Below are 23,127 nucleotides of genomic sequence, written 5' to 3'. Positions count from 1 at the left end.
AGCGGCAACTCACCAGATCAACGCCATTCCCAGTCCACGGTGTTAGCCGAAACGACAATGGGTCGCGGAGAGAGAATTCTGATTGTTTGAACGTGTTCTACAGATATCCAGTGAAATGAATAGACTGCAAATATCTTTTCTTCGAATAGCCTTTGGGAATCCAAAGCATTCCCATCCTTCATTAGCATACTGATCTGGGTGCTGCCTATTTAAATTGTGCTCCCAGCCGATTCCGCTTATTTCTGAGTCCAAAACGGTCAGAGGAGATGCCTGAGCCAGGGAAATCCGCTCCGAAGAAGGGCGGCAGGAAAGCTTTGCCCAAACCAGCGGGTAAGGCAGGGAAGAAACGCAAGAGGCTGAGGAAGGAGAGTTACTCCATCTACATCTACAAAGTGATGAAGCAGGTTCATCCCGACACCGGCATCTCCTCCAAGGCCATGAGCATCATGAACTCGTTCGTCAACGATATCTTCGAGCGAATCGGGGGTGAGGCTTCCCGCCTGGCCCATTACAACAAGCGGTCCACCATCAGCTCCCGGGAGATCCAGACCGCCGTGCGCCTGCTGCTGCCCGGGGAGCTGGCCAAGCACGCCGTGTCCGAAAACACAACGGCTCTTTTAAGAGTCACATACAATTTCAATGAAAGAGTTGTACTAGCTTTTAGGTAATAAATTATACATACTTTGTCTGGTGACTTCTACAAGAGCGAAATCGCGATTGTAATAAGCTCCCACTGAACTGACAAGGAATTGTCGTCGTCCCCCCCCCCCCCCATCAGTCCGCCCACTCGGTATCCATGCCAAGCGGAGGATTGCTGCCGTTGTTGTTTTACTTGCGGCTTCAGCAGTTTATTGGTTCCAGTTGGGTAACTCCTGAATCTCATTTCAACTCGAGCCTGAAAGACATTATGGCTCTTTCAAATGGAGAAGCGTCGACAGTCCTTCTGCTTATAGATGCTGACTGGCCTGCTGGGTTCCACCAGCATTTTGTGTGTGTTTGAAATTCCAGCATCTGCAGACTTCCTCGTGATGGCTCTTTCATATAATAACTTTATAAAATTGCAGACTAGACGCTGGACAAAGTTTGAGAAGAACCGTTTTCCATAACCTGATAACGTCCACACAGTGACCGGCCGCGAGCAGAAGATGAGCGGCAGTTTTATTCGGTTCCGTTACGGGTTGAAAGAAATTAGAGAATTGAGTTCCCAGACACCAATATCAATTACACTTAAATCAAATGTGCCCGGTTTCAGTAACAGAGGGAAATGCGAAGACCCAATCTTAAAACAGATCTGCAATGATTTAACTTGAAATTAAATTTGAATAATAGATTTATTTTTTGGCGGGCTTTTTTCCAGATTGCAGTGCACTTTGGGAAGGAGACGGTTATTTTTCCCGCTTCTACTTTTACGGACCGCTGATTGGTGATTAAGGCAGTTCTTCGATTGGAGCATTTCTCTTCACCAATGAGAATAAGCAGGATCAGACCAATCACAGACATCAGTTTGCATTCTCAAAGTAGGTATAAAATGGGCGAGTTGGGGCGGGGTGAACATTCCTTCATTCTCGTTAGAGTAGAATTGTGACTGTGGAAATGTCCGGACGTGGAAAAGGCGGCGCTGGCAAAGCTCGGTCCAAGGCCAAATCTCGCTCGTCTCGGGCTGGACTGCAGTTCCCTGTCGGCCGGGTACACAGACTCCTTAGAAAGGGCAACTATGCTGAGCGGGTGGGTGCCGGAGCCCCGGTCTATCTGGCTGCTGTGCTCGAGTATCTGACGGCCGAAATTCTCGAATTGGCCGGCAACGCGGCCCGGGACAATAAGAAGACCCGCATCATCCCCCGGCACCTGCAGCTGGCCGTCCGCAACGACGAGGAGCTGAACAAGCTGCTGGGAGGGGTGACTATCGCTCAGGGCGGTGTGTTACCCAATATCCAGGCCGTCCTGTTGCCCAAGAAAACCGGCGCTGCCAGTAAGTGAAGCGACGTAAGCTGAATCTATTTCTCCAAAGGCTCTTTTCAGAGCCACTCACAATGTCTGTGGAAGGGCTGAGCGGCGGGTTCTATCCGTCGGTTTGATATCCTGCATCTGTCAGTGCCTCGACATGTTTCTTCCGCGAAAGAAACCGGAATAAATCTGCACAGAAACCGGTTCGTTTCAGTCCCGGCTTTTCCCCTCTCAGCCGACGGAATGTAGCTCTCTCCCCTCGCAGAGTATCAGTGGGTTCACTAGGCGTAGGGTGGTGAAATGAACTTCCGGAGTCAGCCCCGGGAGGGCGAATTTAATCTCCGATCACTGAACGACTCCGCTCTTCATCACCTTGAACCGCGTTGTCTGGGTTCCACATTGCGGGTTGACCCCGGACCGTTCCGGTGTGCAGAATGCGGGAACATCGCCTGTTCGTTGCTTCATGAGCGATTCCCATCGCCTCACAGAAAAAATAACATTTGCGTTTTACATTTCAGAATCAAGTTTATTATCACCGGCATGTGACGTGAAATTTGTTAACTTAGCAGCAGCAGTTCAATGTCATACATAATCTAGCAGAGAGAGAAAAATAATAAATAAAATAACACATAATGAAAAAACAAGTAAATCAGTTACGTATATTGAATAGATTGTTTTAAAAATGTGCAAAGACTGAGAAACTATATTGGAAAAGTGATGTATTATTCAAAGCTTCAATGTCCATTTAGGAATCGGATGGCAGAGGGGAAGAAGCTGTTCCTGAATCGCTGAGTGTGCCTTCAGGCTTCTGTATCTCCTATCTGTCGGTAACCGTGAGAAAAGGGCATGCCCTGGGTGTTGGAAGTGTTTAATAATGGACGCTGCCTTTATGAGCACCGCTCCCGAAAGATGTCCTGGGTACTATCAGCAGCTTCTTTCGGTGCTGTGCCGTAGCCCCTCCACACCAGACAGATGTTGCCTGACAGAATGCTCACCGTGGTCCAGCTTTCAGGTCTCTGACTGTCTACAAAGGTACGTTTACCCTGTGGAACCGACCATATTTACTGAAAAAAAAACACGTCCACACAGTCCTCAGATTATAAATGAACATTTTGCGAAAGAGACCCGACTGACTGTCTTCATGCCAAGGAAACCCATCAATTGATCACCTTCTGACTAAAGAAATCACTCATCTCTATTCTAGAGGGGCATCTTTGTATTGAGGGTGTGGTCTGGTTCCAGATTCTTCTATTATAGGAAACATCCTCTCATATCAAGGCCTTTCAAATTCAATGTGTTTCTATACAATTCTCCCTCATTCTTCTAGATTCCAGTGAGTACAGGCCCAGATCATCAAACATCCCAGTACTCTTCTAACAAATGCAGTGATATGTAAGCCCCTGAGTCTAAGGGAGTCCCAGTCAAAACTGGGGAAATTAGTCACCCTCTACAATGCCACATCTGCTCTCAGAATGAGGCTTTTCATTCCAGGACGAAGATTTCTTCCTGTTTTAAACAAAGGGACTTCCCGTCTTCCACCATCAACTCTGCTCTCCAAAGCATCTCTCACATTTTCCTCACTTCTGCCCCCACCCCATCCGCCCGCCACCCCACTCGGGATAGGGTTCCCCTTGCCCTCACCTACCACCCCACCAGCTCCAACATATAATTCTCCGTAACTTCTGCCACCTCCAAAGTGATCCCACGACCAGGCACATCTTTCCCTACCCCCCTCTTTTTGCTTTCTGCAGGGATCGCTCTCTACGCGACTCCCTTGTCCACTAGTCCCCCCATCCCTTCCCACTGATCTCCCTCCTGGCACTTATCCTTGTAAGCGGAACAAGTGCTACACCTGCCCTTACACTTCCTCCTTCACCATCACTCAGGGCCGCAGACAGTCCTTCCAGCTGTGAGTCGGCTGGTGTGGTATACTGCGTCCGGTGCTCCCAGTGTGGCCTTTTCTACTTTGGTGAGACCCGACACAGACTGGGAGAACGTTTCGTTGAACACCAACGCTTGGTCCATCAGAGAAAGCAGGATCTCCCAGTGGCCACATATTTTAATTCCATGTCCCATTCCCATTCTGATATGTCTATCCATGGCCTTTCTCTGCTGTCAAGATGAAGCCACACTCAGGTTGGAGGAACAACACCTTATATACCGGCTGGGTAGCCTCCAACCTGATGGTATAAACATTGACTTCTCTAACTTCAATTAATGCCCCTCCTCCCCTTCTTACCCCATCTCTGACATACTTAGTTGTTTGCCTTTTTCCATCTCCCTCTGGTGCTTACCACCCCGCCCTTTCTTTCTCCCGAAGCCTCCTGTCCCAGGATCCTTTCCCTTTTCCAGCTCTGTATCATATTCGCCAATCACCTTTCCAGCTCTTAGCTTCATCCCAACCCCTCCGGTCTTCTCCTATCATTTCACATTTCCCCCAGAAGGTAGTGGCTAACAAGCTGGTGCAGGACGGAGGGTTTTAGTTACATGGATCATTGGGCTCTCTTTCAGGACAGCTGATGGGAGGAGTGAAAGGTCAGTAGTGGCATTGATGGATGTGGATTAACACAGAAAGTAAGTCCAAATAGATAAATTACAGTGTCTCAGTAGCACTACAAGTGCACAGATAAACAAATATTAGAAATAAGAGAAAGAATAAAAAGTAAGTTACCTCCAACAGTCTAACATGGGGGGTGTCATCACCTCCCCGGCTACAGGTTGACTCATTACAAAGCCTAATGGCCCAGTGTAAGGATGACTTCATACAGCGCTCCTCCGAGCAGCACAGTTGTCTCAGTCTGTTACTGAAGATGCTCCTCTGTTCAGCCAAGGAGGCATGCAGAGGGTGAGAAACATTGTCCAGAATTGTCAGGATTTTCGGTAGGATCCTTTGTTCAACCACGGCCTCCAGTGTGTCCAGTTTGACTCCTATAGCAGAGCCAGCCTTTCTAATCAGTTTATTCTCAGATGGCATCACCCGTGTTGATGGCATTTGCCCAGTACACCACTGCATAGTTAAAGAGCACAGTGGCACCGAGGGGCTGAAGTGTGTTTGTGTCAGTGCCGGGTGTGGAACAGTTAATGCAGACGTACTTAGAGCCTGGATTAGTACATGGCACAGTGATTCAGCCATTACAGAGAAGGACAGGACTGGTAGCGAAACATTCCAGGATGCGGATTCAGACAGTCCAGAGGGAGGTGAATGAGGCTGGGGAGCTGTACTGTTGATCAGGCAAAATGTCACAAATTCAAGGTCATCCAGTGAGACAATGTGGGTGGAACTCAGGAATGAGAAAGGTGCAATCACTGTGATGGGATTATACTGTCGGGCTCCAAAAAGCCAGTCAGAGAGAGGAACAGATATGTCGGCAGGTTAAGGGCTGATGTAAAAACAACAGAGTAGTTTTGGTGAGTGAATAATCTCCCCAGAGTGACTGGGACTCCCTTACCACCTGAGACTTGGATCTGGCATTATGTGTGTTCAGGAAGGTTTCCTGAAACAGTATGTAGATGGTCCACCAGGGAGGGAGACATTCTTGACTTCACCTTGGGAAATATGGGTCTCACCAGAGTGGTGGCGGGAACAACCAGTGTTCAAAGAGGAATTAGACAGGTCCTTCAGGGAAAATAACCAGCAGAGCTGTGGGGACAGAGTGGGGAATGGGACTGTGGAAATGTTGTAGCAGGAATTGGTATAAACTTGATGGGTCAGAGTCTAGATAATCCCAGAAGGATCCTGCAACTAATTATAGTCTGAAAAAATTATTCTGGTCTCCAGTGAATTTTCCAAGCTCCTGGTTGGACAAGATCAATTGTGTAATGAGGACACACTTCTGTAAAAACACTGACACTGTATTCCAAGCACACTGAGCTGCCAGAGCACAGCACCGGCCAGTGAGGACACAGACCAGTACAACACCCGGCTCTCTACTACAAAGTTCAAAGGTGAGAGTAAATGTAATATCAAAATCATTTCTGTCATCATAAGAAAACCTGAGATTATTTTTCTTGTGGGCATACTGCTGGTTTGTTACAGCAGTTGGGGAGGGTTTAAACTAATTTGGTAGGGGCGTGGGATCTGGAGTGAAATGACTCAGGCAGGGACAGATGGTAAAACTGCAAAGGTAGCATGCAGCCACACTGTCAGGAAGGGCAGACAGATGATAACTGCAGCCAGCAGGGTGAGTATCAGTGCATGAGGGATGCAGACTCAGTAAGGGTAGCAAATGCAGTACTCAGTGTTTTTTTTTCTCAATGCACAGAGTATAAGAAATAAGGCGGATAATCTTATTGCCCTATTATGGATTGTCATGTATAATGTGACCATCACTGAATCACAGCTGAAGAATATTTGTCGTTGGGAGCTAAATGCCCAAGTTTTTCTTTCCAATATTTTTATTACTTTCTATATAGAAGAATACAGAGAATAAGAAAATGTACATAAAAGGTCAAAAAGGATTTTTAAAAAACTAAATACATCTGTCCATAACAACAATCTCATTACCCCGTATTCATGTAAGTTAATCAATATTTATATTGAAATATACTAATTTATTACAAAAAGAAAGAATCTAACCCCTACCAGGGCCGAAGCTGTTCATTAAGGAATAAAGGTGGTAAAATACCTTCTCATATAATAAAAATTAATAATAGCCAACATCTGAGTTTAAACAACGAATTGAAGGTTTTGAAAATAATTCAGAAAAGATCTCCACAATGTTTGAAAGTCTTGACGAGATTTTGACTTTCTTTGTTTTAAACAAAAAAAAGACAGATGTGTCCTGTTTGAAACAAACCTCAAAGTTGTAGTATGTATACGTACTTTGATAATAAACTTACTTTGAATTTTGGTTCAAAATCCTGATGGTGGAGGGATAAAATAAGGACAAAAATTTAACAAAACTCAAAACTGATGCTTTTTTAATTACGGGCCAGGATACAGAAGAGTATGAAATGACAAATATTATTCCCTTTTTAAGAACTGCAATAGGGACCTGCTGAATCTTGCATTTATAGGCATCAGTTAGTCTTGAGAGACCATTGATTTGCGCCTTGAAAGGTTTTTCCAGGACACAGGCCTGGGCAGGGTTGTATGGGAGACTGGCAGTTGCCCAAGCTGCAAGCCTTCCCCTTTCCACACCATCGATGTTCCAAGGGAAGGGCACTAGGACCCAAGCAGCTTGGTACCGGAGTCGTCGCAGAGCAATGTGTTGTTAAGTGCTTTGCTCAAGGACACAACGTGCTGCCTCAGCTAGGAGGCCTGTACCACAGGCCATTTGGGAGGCCTGGAGCACAACTCCATCAGTGAATGCACCTCTCTTATCCTGAGCTCTATCCACACCGTCTCACTGGATGAAGCCTCCAGTGTGTTCTCTCTTAATCCCTCACCCACAATTCCATGTAAAGTCTGATCTGCCATCAGCCTTCTCTTGTATGTCGATCCCACTTCCCTGATTTTATAAACAGTTATCTTGCTTCTCTTTAAATCTTTTTGGTCATCCAGCATCTCCATTCCCCTCAGTTAGGGGATTCTAGTACTTGTTACACAGTGTTTTGTTGTTGGTAGAGTGGGCAGTGAAGATTCGTTGAGAGTACAACGGGATCGAGATGACCTGAGGAAGTCGGCCAAAGAATGGCAGATGGAAGTTGATGTGGACAAGTGTGAGATCTTGCATTTTGTGAAGTCCAACCAGAGAAGGACCTGCACAGTTAATTCTTGTTCCTTGGTGAGTATTGCAGAGACAGTGTCCATGGAATACAGGAATATCATTCACTGAAAGTGACAACACAGGTAGTCAGGATGGTGAAGACCATGTTTGGCCTATTTGTCTTGATTGGTCAGGGAACAAAGTTACAGGATTTGGGATGCAAAATCAAAATGGTCGGTCATTAGGGAGTGTAATGGGCCGGAGAGATTTAGGGGTAAATCTCTCGCACACAGTTGTTTGAAAGTGGTCTCACTGGTAGACAGGGTGATGAAGCACGGGGTTTAACATGCTGATCTTCATTAGTCGGGGGACTGAGAATATCAGTTGCGATATTATGTTACAGTTGTGTAAGTGACTGGAGGCCACACTTGTATTGTGTACAGCTCTTGTCACCGTTTTCGGAAAGGTGGTTAAACTGGGGAGAGTGTAGAAACGATTTCCAAGGATGTTTCCCGGACCTGAGGTTCTCAGTTACACAGAGAGGTTGGTCAGACAGTGTCCGTTGTCCTTTATTCCTTGGAATCAGAATCATTTATCACCGTGTTATATGACAAGGAATCTGTCATTTTATGTTGACGGCAGTACAATGCGATGAAGGTGCAGATGTGAACATTGGGTCAGCATAACGCCAAGAGATTCTGGGAATCGCGAACAACGCGGACAAAATGCTGGAGGAACCCAGCAAGTCCGGCAGCATCTCCCACCAGAGTCCTGAGGAAGGGTCTCAGCCCGAAAAGTCGGCTGTTTATTCCCACCATTGATGCTGCCTGAGTTGCTGATTTCCGTCAGCATTGAGTGTGTATTGTGTCAGAGAGAGTGAGTTAAAGGAGCGGGCGGCTTAGACCAGTGTCACTGTGTTTGTGAGTCCTAACACATCGTAGGATTTCTCAGCGCCTCCTGTAGAAAATGAAAAGATTTTTCTGTTACGGAAACGCCCCACTCCCCAGCTCAGTCCCGAAGAGGGAATTAACCACAAAGTTTTAATTCGATTAAATATTTCAGCCATAAAACAGAGAACAGGTCAACGATCGGGAGAGAGAACGCGGGCAATGCAGTAACGAAACGGGTTAAAATAGAAAGCGCTGCCTTTAATCCCGATTAAACTTTCTTTCCAGCGAACATTCCGGCCTCAGGAACGGACAGGGACTAGTCCGAGTCTCCGCAGCGTCCGATTTGAATTGGAATCAGCGAGTTTTTGAGGAGAGAGAAACACAGAAAAATGAAGCCGCCGGGAGCTGACAGCAGGATGTCTCCGCCCCGTCCGCTCGCTGCCTTTAAATTGCTCTGTGCCGCCGCCTTTCGCTTCATTTCTCATTAAATTCTGATTGTGAGAAGGAGTTACCAGAGTCGCCGACATGACTGAGACAGCACCCGCCGAAACGGCTCCTCCAGCCGCACCCGCCGCCGCAAAGAAGACTCCCAAGAAGAAGGCGGCTGCCCGGAGCAAACCAACCGGTCCCTCGCTGGGCGAACAGATCGATAAGATCGTGGCGGGTTGTCACGATAGGAAGGGTATGTCCGGTGCGGCCATCATGAAGGCTCTGGCCGACAGCGGTGTCGATGTGGCGAAACGTCGCCACCAGGTCAAAATGAGCATCAAGAGGAAAGTGGAAAGCGGCTCCTTGGTTCAGGCCAAGGGCTCGGGTATTTCGGGATCCTTTAAATCCGGTAAAGGGAAAACTGCCGTGAAGGTGGTGAAGAAAGCGAACAAGCCAGCGGCAAAGAAATCTCCCAGCAAGAAGCTTGGCGCCAAGAAACCAGCGGCTAAAAAAGCGGCAGCAAAGAAACCAGCGACTAAAAAAGCGGCAGCAAAGAAACCAGCGGCTAAGAAAGCGGCAGCAAAGAAAACAGCGGCTAAGAAAGCGGCAGCAAAGAAACCAGCGGCTAAGAAAGCGGCGCCGAAGCCCAAGAGCCCCAAGAAAGCCGCAACCCCGAAGACGAAGGCGGCCAAGAAGCTGAAGTCGAAATCCGCGAAACCCAAGAAGACAGCAGTCAAAAAGTGAATTGAGAATCCACCATTTGAGTGTATCTGAACCCAACGGCTCTTTTCAGAGCCACCCACATCTCAGAAAAGAGCTGATTCGGAGTGTTGTGATTCCCGCGCCGGGTCCGATTGAGAACTTCTCAATGGAACCCGAGATTGCCGGTACCTCTGACATTTGGTGCGCTGCAGACTCGATGGGCCGAATGGTCTACTTCTGCACCTATTGTCTATTGTCTGAAATGAGACGTGGATACTCGAGCAGAGATTGAGAGATATGGGATGTGGGCAATTTCAGGCCCAATTCCTTCTCCGATGCCGGGAGAGAGTGACTGAGACATTGACGCCAGCGGAGATTCAGCTGAGTTGATTGGGAACTGCTGAAACCTACGCGAGAGGGGAGGGGGCGTGTTGAGAGAGGGATCCGTCTCTGGGACGGACTGCAGCGGGAGGATATATGACTACCCGGTGGCATTGCCGACTGACCTTCATGCAGGCCCCAGCTACAAAACAACATTGTTAATTTAAACAAAACACCAATATCAAAAATGTAGAAGAGAGTGAAATCTAATTTAAAAAATCACTATTTCCTGGTAGTCACCGCACCCGAAATCCCCCACTTTAACCCCTCGCGTCGGCATGCTCCACTCCAAGCACTGCGGGCACGAACGTATCCCCATGTCCAAAGCAAACAAAACGATAACAGCCGCACCAGCTGTACATGACAGGTTTGTGGGAGAAGTGAAGGGCCAGATGAGACCCTGACAGGGAGGGAAGCGCGTTAATCTCTGGATGCATTCAAGAGTGTTAGAGATTGCTCTTATAGACAGCGGAGTCAAGGGATATGGGGAGAGGGCGGGAACTGGGTACTGATTGTATATGCTCAACCATGATCTCAATGAATGGCGGCGCTGTCTAGAAGGGCCGAATGGCCTACTCCTGCACCTACTGTCTATTGTCTATTATTTTCTATCCCTCGCTAATTACCTAGTCTGCACAGAACTGATGTTCGGGGTCAATTAGTGCAAAATCGATCGGCAGGACAGATCACTACTACAATAATGATGAGCAAGCTACAGCCCTTTCCTTTGCCCTGGTAGTGGCTCTTAAAAGAGCCTTTTGTGGTGTTCGGTGTGTAGGCTGGGCTTAGGCGCGCTCCCCGCGGATGCGGCGGGCCAACTGGATGTCCTTGGGCATAATGGTGACTCGCTTGGCGTGGATGGCGCACAGGTTAGTGTCCTCAAAGAGCCCGACCAGCTAAGCCTCACTTGCCTCCTGCAGGGCCATGACGGCCGAGCTCTGGAAACGCAGATCGGTTTTGAAGTCCTGAGCGATCTCCCGGACCAGGAGCTGGAAGGGAAGTTTGCGGATGAGCAGCTCGGTGGATTTCTGGTAGCGCCGGATCTCCCTCAGAGCCACGGTGCCGGGCCGGTAGCGATGAGGCTTCTTCACTCCGCCGGTGGCAGGAGCGCTCTTCCGCGCCGCTTTGGTCGCCAACTGTTTGCGAGGAGCTTTCCCGCCAGTCGATTTGCGCGCTGTCTGCTTGGTGCGGGCCATTCTGCTTCAGGAGTGAGGACACAGGCTGAAATACAGGAACAAGATAGACGAAACGGGCTCCAGCACAGGCTTTTATACCGCTGGGAAGGGCCGGCCCATCGCTTATGATTGGCTGTGCACCAACTGTCTATTAAAGGATCTCCTTGCTGCGATTGGTTGATTGATTTCATGCTGGTTGGCTGCGAATAACAATTTGCGACAAAATGGGAAATTGTTAACTGGCGGTCGGACTTCGTCCAATCGGAATGCACTGTGATTGGCGCCCGATTAATTTCGAACCGCCCGCCAATTTCAGAGCACACAGCTTGATAACTTCTTATTTACAATTAATTCTATTACGGATCATGTATTTTCAGTTTCATTTAATATCTAATTCCCTCAGTTAAGATTTGAATGCATGATTACGGAATCGACTCTCTAAACGAGTGAACTGATTTCTGTCCGAGATGGACAGAATGATTAAGATCGATATAAATGCATCCAGCATTCAAGGTAATCAGCGCCTGGGAAGGCACAATCGCAGCTATATATATTTCAAGCGTAAAGATTAATCTATTTCAAATGGATCCAGATTAATATATCTACAAAAAATAATTAAAAGGTTGTGGACACGGCTCCATCTGTGAGGCGGTGGGTGGCTCTTAGAAGAGCCTTTGTGTTGTTCTCGGGAGGAAGTGGGAGTTTTTCAGCCGCCGAAGCCATAGAGAGTGCGGCCCTGGCGTTTCAGAGCGTACACCACATCCATGGCAGTGACCGTCTTGCGCTTGGCGTGTTCAGTGTAGGTGACCGCATCCCGGATCACATTCTCCAGGAAAACCTTCAGCACCCCGCGGGTCTCCTCGTAGATCAGACCCGAGATCCGCTTGACGCCGCCACGGCGAGCCAGACGCCGGATGGCCGGTTTGGTGATGCCCTGGATGTTATCACGGAGCACTTTACGGTGCCGCTTGGCTCCGCCTTTGCCCAGTCCTTTGCCTCCTTTCCCTCTGCCAGACATGATGCTGCTTCACTCAGGTCGCTGCTCAGTGAGAAACCGACTGCTGATGTCTCCTTTTATACACAGCGCCCCGACCTGCCCGAGAAACGCGCAGAGAGACAGAGGCGGGGAGGGGAGGAGACAGAGTCAGAGTGACGGACAGAGCCGAGAGCGGCCTCTCATCGTCCAGCTCCGCCTTCACTTTACCACACCCACCAGTTTCCAACGGTCTATCCGACACGAAGCGCCCCAGCTCCATCTGTGTCCTCTGATCCTAGACTCCCCCACTGTAGGAAACATCCCCTCCACATCCACTCGAGACAGACAGAGATACATACTTTATTGATCCCGGGGGAAGTTGGGTTTCGTTACAGTCGCACCAACCAAGAATATTGTAGAAATATAGTAATATAAAACCATAAATAATTCAATAATAATAAGTAAATTATGCCAAGTGGAAATAAGTCCAGGATCAGCCTATTGGCTCAGGTTGTCTGACACTCCGAGGGACGAGTTGTAAAGTTTGATGGCCACAGGCAGGAATGACTTCCTATGATGCTCAGTGTTGTATCTCGGTGGAATGAGTCTCTGGCTGAATGTACTCCTGTGCCTAACCAGTACATTATGGAGTGGATGGGACTCATTGTCCAAGATGGCATGAAACACGTACAAACTGGAAGATTTCTGGAAATTTGCTGATTATCTTGCTTTAAATTATAATAAGTGCTTTTCCATTCCGCAAATCCCCGAGGACCTCGGTCTGTCCTTCCCCGGCCCCATGACCAGTTCGAGCGTCCTGACACACAGCAGTTGGTGGGCGGGGGTGCAGTCACATTCAGTGATGAGAGGGTTAATTCATCAGAACAATTGTTTCTCTGGGTCGTGAGGGAAATTAAAGTCCGGTCACAAAAAGGAACAGAATACATAGGCAGATATAAGGATATATAGACCTCGCTTTGATGCCTTCTAAAGCCCAGATAAAGTGGTGGCTTAGGAGCTGGTGTGAGGTGGGTGAGGGCTTTAGATACGAGGATCATTAAGGTCCCGAGGGAAAGGTGAGACGGGTCCAAGGAGGGGAGCCAATATGTTTACGGGAGCTTTCTTCATGCTACATGGAAGGGTTTAAACAAGAAAGTATCAGGTCCTACACAGTGATTTTTCGGAAACAGGTTAAAAAGCAGGACTTCCAGGATTGTAATTATCGAATTGTGGCCCAAACCTTGTGCTGGTGTGGTGAGGAAACAATTGCTGCTGAGGAACTGATGCAGGAGGGAGGTCTTCAGATTCATGGATCAATGGGCTCCCTTCCAGTCAGGTGGGAGACCAGGACAAACAAGGCCATTTCCATCTGGACCGGAGGGGAACCAATATCCTCACCAGGAGGTTTGATGGTGTCACTTGGCGGAGTTGGAACTGGAGTAGCAAGTGGGAGAATGTATGTCTGACAAGACAGTCTGAAAAGAACGAGAGCCAATGTCAGGCCAATAAACATGGTGGGATTGGTGGGCTGAAATAAGTTTATTTCAACATTAGGAGTATTATGTTGTCGGACGATCAGGGCTGGCAGCTCAGCATCTCTAGGTTTCATTGTTTTACATGTGAGTGGGGAGGAGGGGGGTTATAAGATGCAGAGGTTACCCCACTGGGAATGTCACAGCAAACTGGGGGGCTCACTTACAGAGGCAATCTACAGTCACACGGACTGGATTATAGTATTGGCCCCCAATAACCACCGGGAGGTGGAGGAACACGGAGGTTTATGTTTAGGGAGAGGTGCAGAACAGAACTGTCATAGTGGGGGGCTTTATGTTCCCCCGAATTGACTGGATCTTGCTCAATGCTGAGATGCTCAAGATTTCTTCAGCGATTCCGAGGAGTGTTTGAAACATTATGTACAGAGCCCCACCAGAGGCGAGAACAGACGGGAATTAGTTTAGGGAAACGAGCCAGGCCAGCTGACGATCACCATTTATTTTGTTTGTTAGTTATGAGTAAGACAGAAGCCAAGGGGCATTGATTGGGAGCAGCCACTGTCAGACAAGTCGACATCTGACATGTGGGAGTTGTTTAAAGACCAGCAGCTCAGCGTTCAGGATCAGCATGTTCCTGTAAGGAGTAAGGACAAGGACGGTAAGGTAAGGGAACTTTGGATGAATGGAGAGATCCTGAATTTAGTCAGAAGGATATGGAAGGTTTATGAAGCTAAAATCAGACTGGGTATCTTTGGAATATAAAGATAGCGGGGAAATGCGAAAGCTGGTGATAGGAAAGGCCAAATGGGGCCTCAAACCGTCCTCGTGCAGTGGGATCAAAGATAATCCCAAGGCCTCTTGATTTATATTAGTTAAACAGGGATAACCAGAGACTGGAAAGGTCCACTCAAGATTAAAGGAGGAATGATGTGGTTGAAGTCAGACCAAGTGGCTGAGGTACTAAATAAGTCTGTTGTATCAATATTTACCGAGGAGAAGGAATTGAATGTTAAGGAAAACAGAGCGAGACATGCTAATGTGCAGAGAGATGTTCAGATTGAGGAGGAGGCTGTGCTGGGACATCTGAAAAGCAATAAGATGGATAAGACTCCAAGAACTGAAGGCATATATCCTACAATAGTGAAAGAAGCAAGTGAGCAGATTGCTGGGAATTTGACAAGGATCTATATCGGGGTCCCCAACTTTGTTTGCACCGCGGACCCATATAATATTGACAATATACTTGCGGACCAGCCAGCGGGGGGTGGGGGTGTTTGTTAATATATACCAGAATGCAGGTGAAACTATAAGTCACTTATAAGTGGCTAATTAGTACTCTCAATTTCATTTCTAAAAGGGTTTATCTAAAGAATTTAATATTAAACAGTGCATATTTTCCTCCCATGAATATATTGATAAGTCAATTATAGGGCACATATAAGTCAATAGCATCATAACATTTTAAGTAACATTTGGATATTAAACACACAGCGCCTATTATTCCCGTATGAACATATAAAATCATTGAAACACACCAATATCGGTGAATCAGTAAGAGGCCTGGGCTTGTTTCCCTGCAATAAGGCGGTCTCATTGAAGGGTGAATGGAGACAGCAATACTCAAAGGGGGTTCCTTATGTCCTGACGAAGGGTCTCGGCCTGAAACGTCGACAGTGCTTCTCCTTACAGATGCTGCCTGGCCTGCTGTGTTCTACCAGCATTTTGTGTGCGTTGTTTGAATTTCCAGCATCTGCAGATTTCCTCGTTTTTGCTCCTTATATCCAGTCTATTCCGCAATTTAGTTTTTGTTGCATTTGTTGCAGAAAAACCTGCTTCACAGAGATATGATGTTGGAAATGGAAGTAACGTTTTCAGTGCTTTCATGGCTATCTCAGGATATTCAGCCTTGACTTTGATCCAGAATGCCGGCAGAGATGTTATGTTAAACTTATTTTTCAACCCACCGTCATTTGCAAGCTCGAGGGCTTGATCTTCCCGCGCTGACATGGATAGCTGTCATTCTCCCCTGAAGTTTGCAGACTGTCATTCAGGAGTAACCTCTTTGACTCGGGTAGTGAAACCAGACAGCCGTCCAGTCATAGCTGCAGCCCCATCTGTGCATATTCCAACACAGAATGACCAGTCCGGTTTGCCTAACATGTAGTCATTCAAAGACTTGAACAGTTCTGCCCCAGTTGTGTTAGTTGGCGGTAGCATTGCGCACAACATATCCTCATGCACATCATCCTGGAATATATATCGCACATTAACCAGCAGTGTTACCTTGTTGTCGCATTGGTAGACTCGTCGACCTGGATAGCATACCATGGTGACTCGTTAAGCCGTTCTAACATCTATGCTTCACTGTCCTCCGCTTAGTCATCGATGCTCCTTGAAACTGTGGTAGCTGGAAGAGAAACCTGTGCCATCTTGTTAGCAGCAGCTTCTCTCAACAGTTCACAGCACATGTCCTTGGCAGCAGGCAGAATCAATTCTTCCCCAACAGTGAAAGGCTTCTTAGCCTCAGCAATACGGCTAGCCACTAACTATGACGCTCTCAGAGCAGCAGCATTTGTGGAGGAGTTGGCTCTCAGCACTTGCTTCTGCCCCGCTTGCTCACGTTTTTTCCACTCAGAAAACTCAAAGGGTTTGTCTTTAAGTGCAGGGAGCTGGGACTCAAGAAGCTGAAGCAGTTTTGAGGGCTTCATTGCCTCATTAGACAGCATGTCTCCACATATCACACACAGGGGCTTGGAGCATACGAGTCACCGGTCACAATAAACCCATATTTTATGTGCGACTCGTCGTATTTTCTGTTGAAGGAAGCTTTCTTTTTTTTTGTAGTCTTGGCCTCAGCCGTCTCTGCGTGGTCGTCATCATTGGGCCTTTTATGTCCCCCACCACCTCTTCCAAAGAAACTCTCAAGCGACGTTTGTTTTTTACTCATACCGACTGATGACCTTGTGTGCGTTCAAGTTCAACAGTGGCGTGACAGGGAATGAGGAAAGGTGAAGCTGACTCATATCGTTTCATATCACCAAATCATATTGGTTCTTCACAGCCCGGCAGCACGTGTTTTGCGGCCCGGTGGTTGGGGACCACTGATCTGAGACACTCCAAATTTGTTTTGAGGTGACAGACAGGCAGGCACTCTGTGAGCCACATGGAGAGGACATTGATGGGCATCACTGGTTACATCAACTTCGGTGTGGACTGCAATGTTCCAGCAAGAACTGCGTTATTCAAATAACAAGTCATGGGTAACAAAAGACATTAAGGACATCCTGAACACTAAAAAGAGGGCATTTAGAGATGGAATTAGGGAGGAGCTGAGGACAATATAGAGGGACCTGAAAGCCAAGATCAGGGAGGCTAAAGACAGGTGTAGGAGGAAGCACGAGGAAATCTGCAGATGCTGGAAATTCAAACAACACACACAAAATGATTCATCTGTTGTCGGCCCCCAACAGCACATACTCCACTCTCCCCTACTACCCCTCCTCACAGCCCCCCACCCTGCTCCCATGACTACACCCCTCCCCCACATGAAACCACCATGGTGGGCTTCACAGCTGAACAGGTGAGAAGACATCTGAAACGTCTCCACCCAAGCAAGGCTGCAGGCCCGGATGGTGTCAGCCCCAGGGTGCTCAAAGGCTGTGCCCCCCAGCTATGTGGAGTACTTCACCATGTCTTCAAGCTGAGCCTGAGTCTCCAGAGGGTTCCCGCCAGCCCCGACTAGGAGTTGAGGATGCCATCACCTACCTGCTGAACAATGTCTATGCCCACCTGGACAAGCCGGCAAGCACAGTGAGGGTCATGTTTTTTGACTTCTCCAGTGCGTTCAACACCATCCGCCCTGCTCTGCTTAGTGAGAAGCTGACAGTGATGCAGGTCGATGCTTCCCTGGTGTCATGGATTATTGATTACCTGACTGGCAGACCACAGTACGTGTGCTTACAACACTGTGTGTCAGACAGAGTGGTCAGCAGCACTGGGGCTCCACAGGGGACTGTCCTGTCTCCCTTTCTCTTCACCATCTACAACTCGGACTTCAACTACTGCACAAAGTCTTGCCAACTTCAGAAGTTTTCTGATGACTCTGCCATAGTTGGATGCATCAGCAAGGGGGATGAGGCAGAGTACAGGGCTACGGTGGGAAACTTTGTCAAATGGTGCGAGCAGAATCATCTGCAGCTTAATGTGAAAAAGACTAAGGAGCTGGTGGTGGACCTGAGGAGGACCAAGGCACTGGTGACCCCTGTTTCCATCCAAGGGGTCAGTGTGGACATGGTGGAGGATTACAAGTATCTGGGGATACGAATTGACAGTAAACTGGAATGGTCAAAGAACACTGAGGCTGTCTACAAGAAGAGTCAGAGCCGTCACTATTTCCTGAGAGGACTGAGGTCCTTTAACATCTGCCAGACGATGCTGAGGATGTTCCACGAGTCTGTGGTGGCCAGTACTATCCAGTTTGTTGTTGTGTGCTGGGGCAGCAGGCTGAGGTAAGCAGACACCAACAGAATCAACAAACTCATTCGTAAGGCCAGTGATGTTGTGGGGGTGGAACTGGACTCTCTGACGGTGGTGTCTGAAAAGAGGATGCTGTCCAAGTTGCATGCCATCTTGGACAATGTCTCCCATCCACTCCATAATGTACTGGTTAGGCACAGCAGTACATTCAGCCAGAGACTCATTCCACCGAGATGCAACACTGAGCGTTATAGGAAGTCATTCCTGCCTGTGGCCATCAAACTTTACAACTCGTCCCTCGGAGTGTCAGACAACCTGACCCAATAGGCTGGTCCTGGACTTATTTCCACTTGGCATAATTTACTTATTATTATTTAATTACTTATGGTTTTATATTGATATATTTCTACACTATTCTTGGTTGGTGCGACTGTAACGAAACCCAGTTTCCTTCGGGATTAATAAAGTATGTCTGTCTGTCTGTGTCCTGAATTGCAACATTTGAGGTCCCTCAGTACTGGAGTGTAGCAAATGTTGCAGCTTTGATCAAGAAAGGAAATAACTAGAACCTAGGGATTTATAAGCAAGGCAGCCTCATTTCAGTGGTGGAGAAGCTACTGGGGAGGATACTGAGGTACAGGGTTTATGCTCATTTGGAAAGGCACGGCCTGCTTAGGGACAATCAGCATGGCTTTGTGCAGGCAGATCAGACTTGATAAAGCTGATTGAGGTTTCTGAGGAGGTGATACAGACTCTAAGATATAGGATCAGAATTAGGCCATTAGGCCCATCAAATCTGCTCCGTCATTTCATCCTGGCTAATCCATTTTCCCTCAAAGCCCCAATCCCCTGCCTTCTCCCTGTAACCCTTCATGATCTGACCAATCAAGAATCTACCAACTCTGCCTTAAATATACATAAAGTCTTGGCTCCACAGTTGCCCGAGGCAACAAATTCCACAGATTCACCACTCTCTGGTGAAACAAATTCCTCATCTCCACATTCTACAATGCTCTATTCTGAGGCTGCGTCCTCTGGTCTCAGACACTCCCATCCTCCGCACATCCACTTTATCAAGGCCTTTCACCATTCGATAGGTTTCAATTAGGTCAGCCCTCATTGACCTAAATTCCAGTGAGTACAGGCCCAGAGCAATCAAACGCTCTTCATATGCCGAGCTGTTTCATCCTGGAGGCAATTTTGAGAATCTCTTTGAAACGCATCCAGTTTCAGCTCATCCTTCCTAAGATAAAGGGCCCACAAATGCTCACAATACTCCAGTGAGACCTCACCAGTACTTTATAAAGTCTCAGCATTATTATGATTGGTGCAGATATTGTGGACTGAAGGGCAGGTTGCCATCTGTTCCATATTGTGTACTGACGAATATGTTTGATATACCAGCTATTGCAGGGACATGGTTACAGAGACTTGGACTGGGAATCTGACATTCCTACATGTTTAATGTTCCACACAGAATCGGCAAAATGGAAAGGAGCAGGGTGGATTTGTTCATAACGTGCGGGTGAAGGGGTGGATACAGTGCCATCAAAAGTATTCAGTCTCCTTTGGAGGTTTTCATGTTTATTGTTCTGCAACATTGATTCACAGTGGATTTAATTTGGCTTTATTTTCCCACACTGATCAGCAGAATGGACACCCTGGTGTCGAAGTGAAAAACAGATCTTTACAAAGTGATCTAATTAATTGCAAATATAAAACACAAAATAAATTAATTGCATTGGTATTCACCTCCTTCAAGTCAGGTTGACGCACCTTTGTCAGTAATTACCGTTGGCTCTGTGTGGACAGGTCTCTATCCACTTTGCACATCTGTGCAAAGATTTGTGAACTATCGACCCGCTTCAGTGTCTCTCACATTGCACTTTGGCCATATCCAAACCAGGGCGACAAAACAAACCCCATTTCAACAATGTATCGGATCACTAAAATATCGCATCTTAGAATTAATGTCTTTACTGATGTATAGAACCCACAGATGAACCCAATACTCTGAGAAACAGAGAAAATGCTGAATAGTTCAGGTGGCATCTGTGTAAAGTTAATGTTGCGTATGGAGTCGTTAATTCAGCTACTCTTGTCTGCTCAGTGATGTGTGTCTTTATCACTCTCAGTTGCCGTTTTCACGTTCGTTTTCTTCCACACAACCCAAAACACCTTGACCTGTCACACAACCCCAAACCCCACGCACTACCACCACAGTGTGTAAAAGGACGTACTCACCAGGATGCCCTCGCTTTCCTTCCCAATATAAGTCCAGGACTAAATCAGCCCAATTCTACTGCAATAGGAAATTGCATTTTCACTGGTAGGTTTGGAAATGCTACATTACGTTAATGACGGTTGCTTTCAAGTTTAACAGAATTGCTTCAATAGCAACTCCTACCCACAATCGTACGGCTGTGAATCGTATCTGATCTCAGGACCTCATATTATATACAAGAACAATGAACAAACAGCATCGTTTTGGGCCGTTCAGAGGACGGTTTTTCAACTGATAACTTTATCTCTCCAGGCATCCAGCTGCATGGTCTATCTCTTTCTTTCTCTCTCTCTCTCTCTCTCTCCCTCTCTCTCTCATCTATTTTGTATCTTGTATCTTTCACTTCCAGCATCTATTCCCCTCCCCATTTCAAGCACAATTTTTATTTTACAACAAACAAATAATACTGAGTTAAAGAGTCTGTGGTGAACTATGTGCCTGTCGGGACACGCCCCTGCTGACTGCTCCTGTGGCTCCTCCCACAGGCCCCTGTATAAAGGAGACCTGCGGCCTGAAGCTCGGCCTCAGTCTCCAAGACCTTGTATGATAGACACTCACTCCTGGTTCCTTCTTCCAGTCAATAAAAGCCGATATCTCGCCTACGTCTCAGTGTGAGTTATTGATGGTGCATCAATTTTATTGACTGGAAGTTTTAAAACATGGAACCCGTTTTGCGTCCGGACCGGTTGGATTTGGACCCTCAAGACCCTGACGCAGCTCTCGCTTTTGAACACTGGCTTGCATGCTTCCAATCGTACTTGGCGGAGCTTCGTGCGACGGAACCCGCCGTTATGCAAAGAATCCTACTCTCGAGGGTCTCCTCCAAAGTTTACTCCTTTATCCGGGACCTGCCGACCTACGAAGGGGCACTGGACGCCCTCAAAAGACAGTACCTGCGGCCGGTGAACACCGTCTACGCAAGACATCGCTTAGCTACCCGGCAACAGCGGCCTGGAGAATCGTGCGCTGAGTTTCTCCGAGCACTACAGACCCTCGTCCGAGCTTGTGACTGCAAGACGCTCACGGCAGAACAGCATGCGGAGCTGCTGATGCGAGACGCCTTTGTGACGGGACTGAGGTCAGTGTACATGCGCCAGCGGCTGCTGGAGAACTCGGATCTTACCTTAAGCTCGGCGATAGAGAAGGCCAACGCTCTAGAAGCTGCGCGGCATAACGCCGACGCTGTCCAGTCGCGCGATTCCCCGCCACCGCCGGCTCCCGGGAGCGAATTCGCCAACGCCGCCGCCAGTCGCCATTCCACGAGCTCCCCGACCCAGACCACGGCTGTGGCCCGTAAGAAACTCGTGCCTTGTTATTTCTGTGGCCAAAAGAAACATCCTCGACAACGCTGTCCAGCGCGAGAAGCGACCTGCTCCAGCTGCGGAAAGCGGGGCCACTTCGCCAAGGTCTGTAAGTCTCAACCTCGAGCGGAGTGCAGCGCTGCGGGTGAAACGTGGGGGCCGCCATCTTGCATGCCGGGATGTGGGCGGCCATCTTTGTCGACGTCAGTACGCCCCGCCCCCGCTCCTCCGATGCTGACCGGGTACCCCGGATGTGGGCGGCCATCTTTGTCGGCGTCAGCATGCCCCGCCCCCGACCCTCCGATGCTGACCGGGTACCCCGACGGCGATTCAACTGTGGCCACTGTGACTCTCGACCAAAGCGCCCCACACCAGCTTGCAAGGTCCATGATGGACATCCAGGTGGAGGGGCATTGGACTGGATGCCTGTTTGACACGGGCAGCACTGGGAGTTTTATTCACCCGGACACAGTGCAACGCTGCGGACTTGCAACGCGGCCGGTCAGTCGGAGGTTCCATTTGGCCTCTGGGTCGCAGTCCGCAGACATCCGGGCGGGTTGTGTAGCGACTTTGGTGGTGCAAGGCACAGAATATCGGGACTTTGAACTGCTGGTCATGCCTAATCTGTGCGCACCTGTGCTATTGGGGCTGGACTTCCAGAGCCATCTCGAAAGTGTGACTATGGTATACGACGGGCCCCTCCCACCACTCACTGTCAAGAATCCTCAGTTTTGTGGGACTTCTTCACATACCCCGCTACTGACCACACACATACACGGGCACACACATCCCATCCAGAACCAGGCCGACAGCTGCGCTACCGACACTTGCAGCCTCTCCACTCTCAAGATCCCTCCCCCACCGCTGTTCGCCAACCTGACCCCCGACTGTAAACCTGTGGCAACCAAAAGCAGGAGGTACAGCGCGGGGGACCGGGCCTTCATTCAGTCGGAGGTGCAGCGGCTGCTCAGGGAGGGGATCATTGAGCCGAGCACAAGCCCTTGGAGGGCCCAGGTAGTTGTTGTTCGGACTGGGCAGAAAGATAGGATGGTGGTGGACTATAGTCAAACCATCAATAGGTTTACGCAGCTTGACGCATACCCCCTACCCCGCATCGCGGATATGGTCAACCAGATTGCTCAGTATAAGGTGTACTCGACAATAAATCTGAAATCCGCTTATCACCAGCTCCCCATCTGCCCAGAGGACCGCCCCTACACCGCCTTCGAGGCGGGCGGCCGGCTCTATCACTTCCTGCGCGTCCCTTTCGGTGTCACGAATGGTGTCTCTGTCTTCCAGAGGGAAATGGACCGGATGGTGGACCAGTACCAACTGCAGGCCACATTTCCCTATCTGGATAACATCACCATCTGTGGTCATGACAGGCCAGATCACGACGCCAACCTCCAACGGTTTCTCCAAGTGGCC

General features: G+C 48.3%; 4 protein-coding genes across 5 annotated transcripts in view; 3 read left to right on the top strand and 1 right to left on the bottom strand.

Moving 5' to 3' along the window:
* The first annotated feature begins 266 nt into the window (after positions 1 to 266).
* LOC132383630 (histone H2B 1/2-like) lies at positions 267 to 668 on the top strand. The gene has a single exon (XM_059954826.1). It carries the CDS (start codon positions 267 to 269, stop codon positions 666 to 668), a length of 402 nt encoding a protein of 133 aa, XP_059810809.1.
* Positions 669 to 1,593: 925 nt separating this feature from the next.
* Positions 1,594 to 23,127, top strand: part of LOC132383744 (late histone H2A.L3-like) — a 39,909-nt gene continuing 18,375 nt past the window's right edge. Inside the window, exons 1-2 of one of the 2 annotated variants that reach the window (XM_059954946.1) lie at positions 1,594 to 1,677; positions 1,768 to 2,366. In XM_059954946.1, the coding sequence (XP_059810929.1) occupies positions 1,594 to 1,677; positions 1,768 to 1,977 (294 nt within the window). In that variant the 3' untranslated portion in view covers positions 1,978 to 2,366. Of the gene's footprint in view, positions 2,367 to 23,127 lie in introns of those variants that run through there. The other variant, XM_059954945.1, reaches the window with a different exon arrangement.
* On the top strand, positions 9,008 to 10,531 carry LOC132383749 (histone H1-like). The gene has a single exon (XM_059954952.1). It carries the CDS (start codon positions 9,008 to 9,010, stop codon positions 9,653 to 9,655), a length of 648 nt encoding a protein of 215 aa, XP_059810935.1. The 3' UTR covers positions 9,656 to 10,531.
* LOC132383835 (histone H4) lies at positions 11,876 to 12,190 on the bottom strand. The gene has a single exon (XM_059955044.1). It carries the CDS (start codon positions 12,185 to 12,187, stop codon positions 11,876 to 11,878), a length of 312 nt encoding a protein of 103 aa, XP_059811027.1. The 5' UTR covers positions 12,188 to 12,190.

This window comes from Hypanus sabinus, chromosome 31, assembly GCF_030144855.1.
Source record: "Hypanus sabinus isolate sHypSab1 chromosome 31, sHypSab1.hap1, whole genome shotgun sequence".
NCBI classification, from domain to species: Eukaryota; Metazoa; Chordata; class Chondrichthyes; order Myliobatiformes; family Dasyatidae; genus Hypanus; species Hypanus sabinus.
Note: the sequence above shows the minus strand (reverse complement) of the source record. Positions and strands in the feature narration are given on the sequence as shown.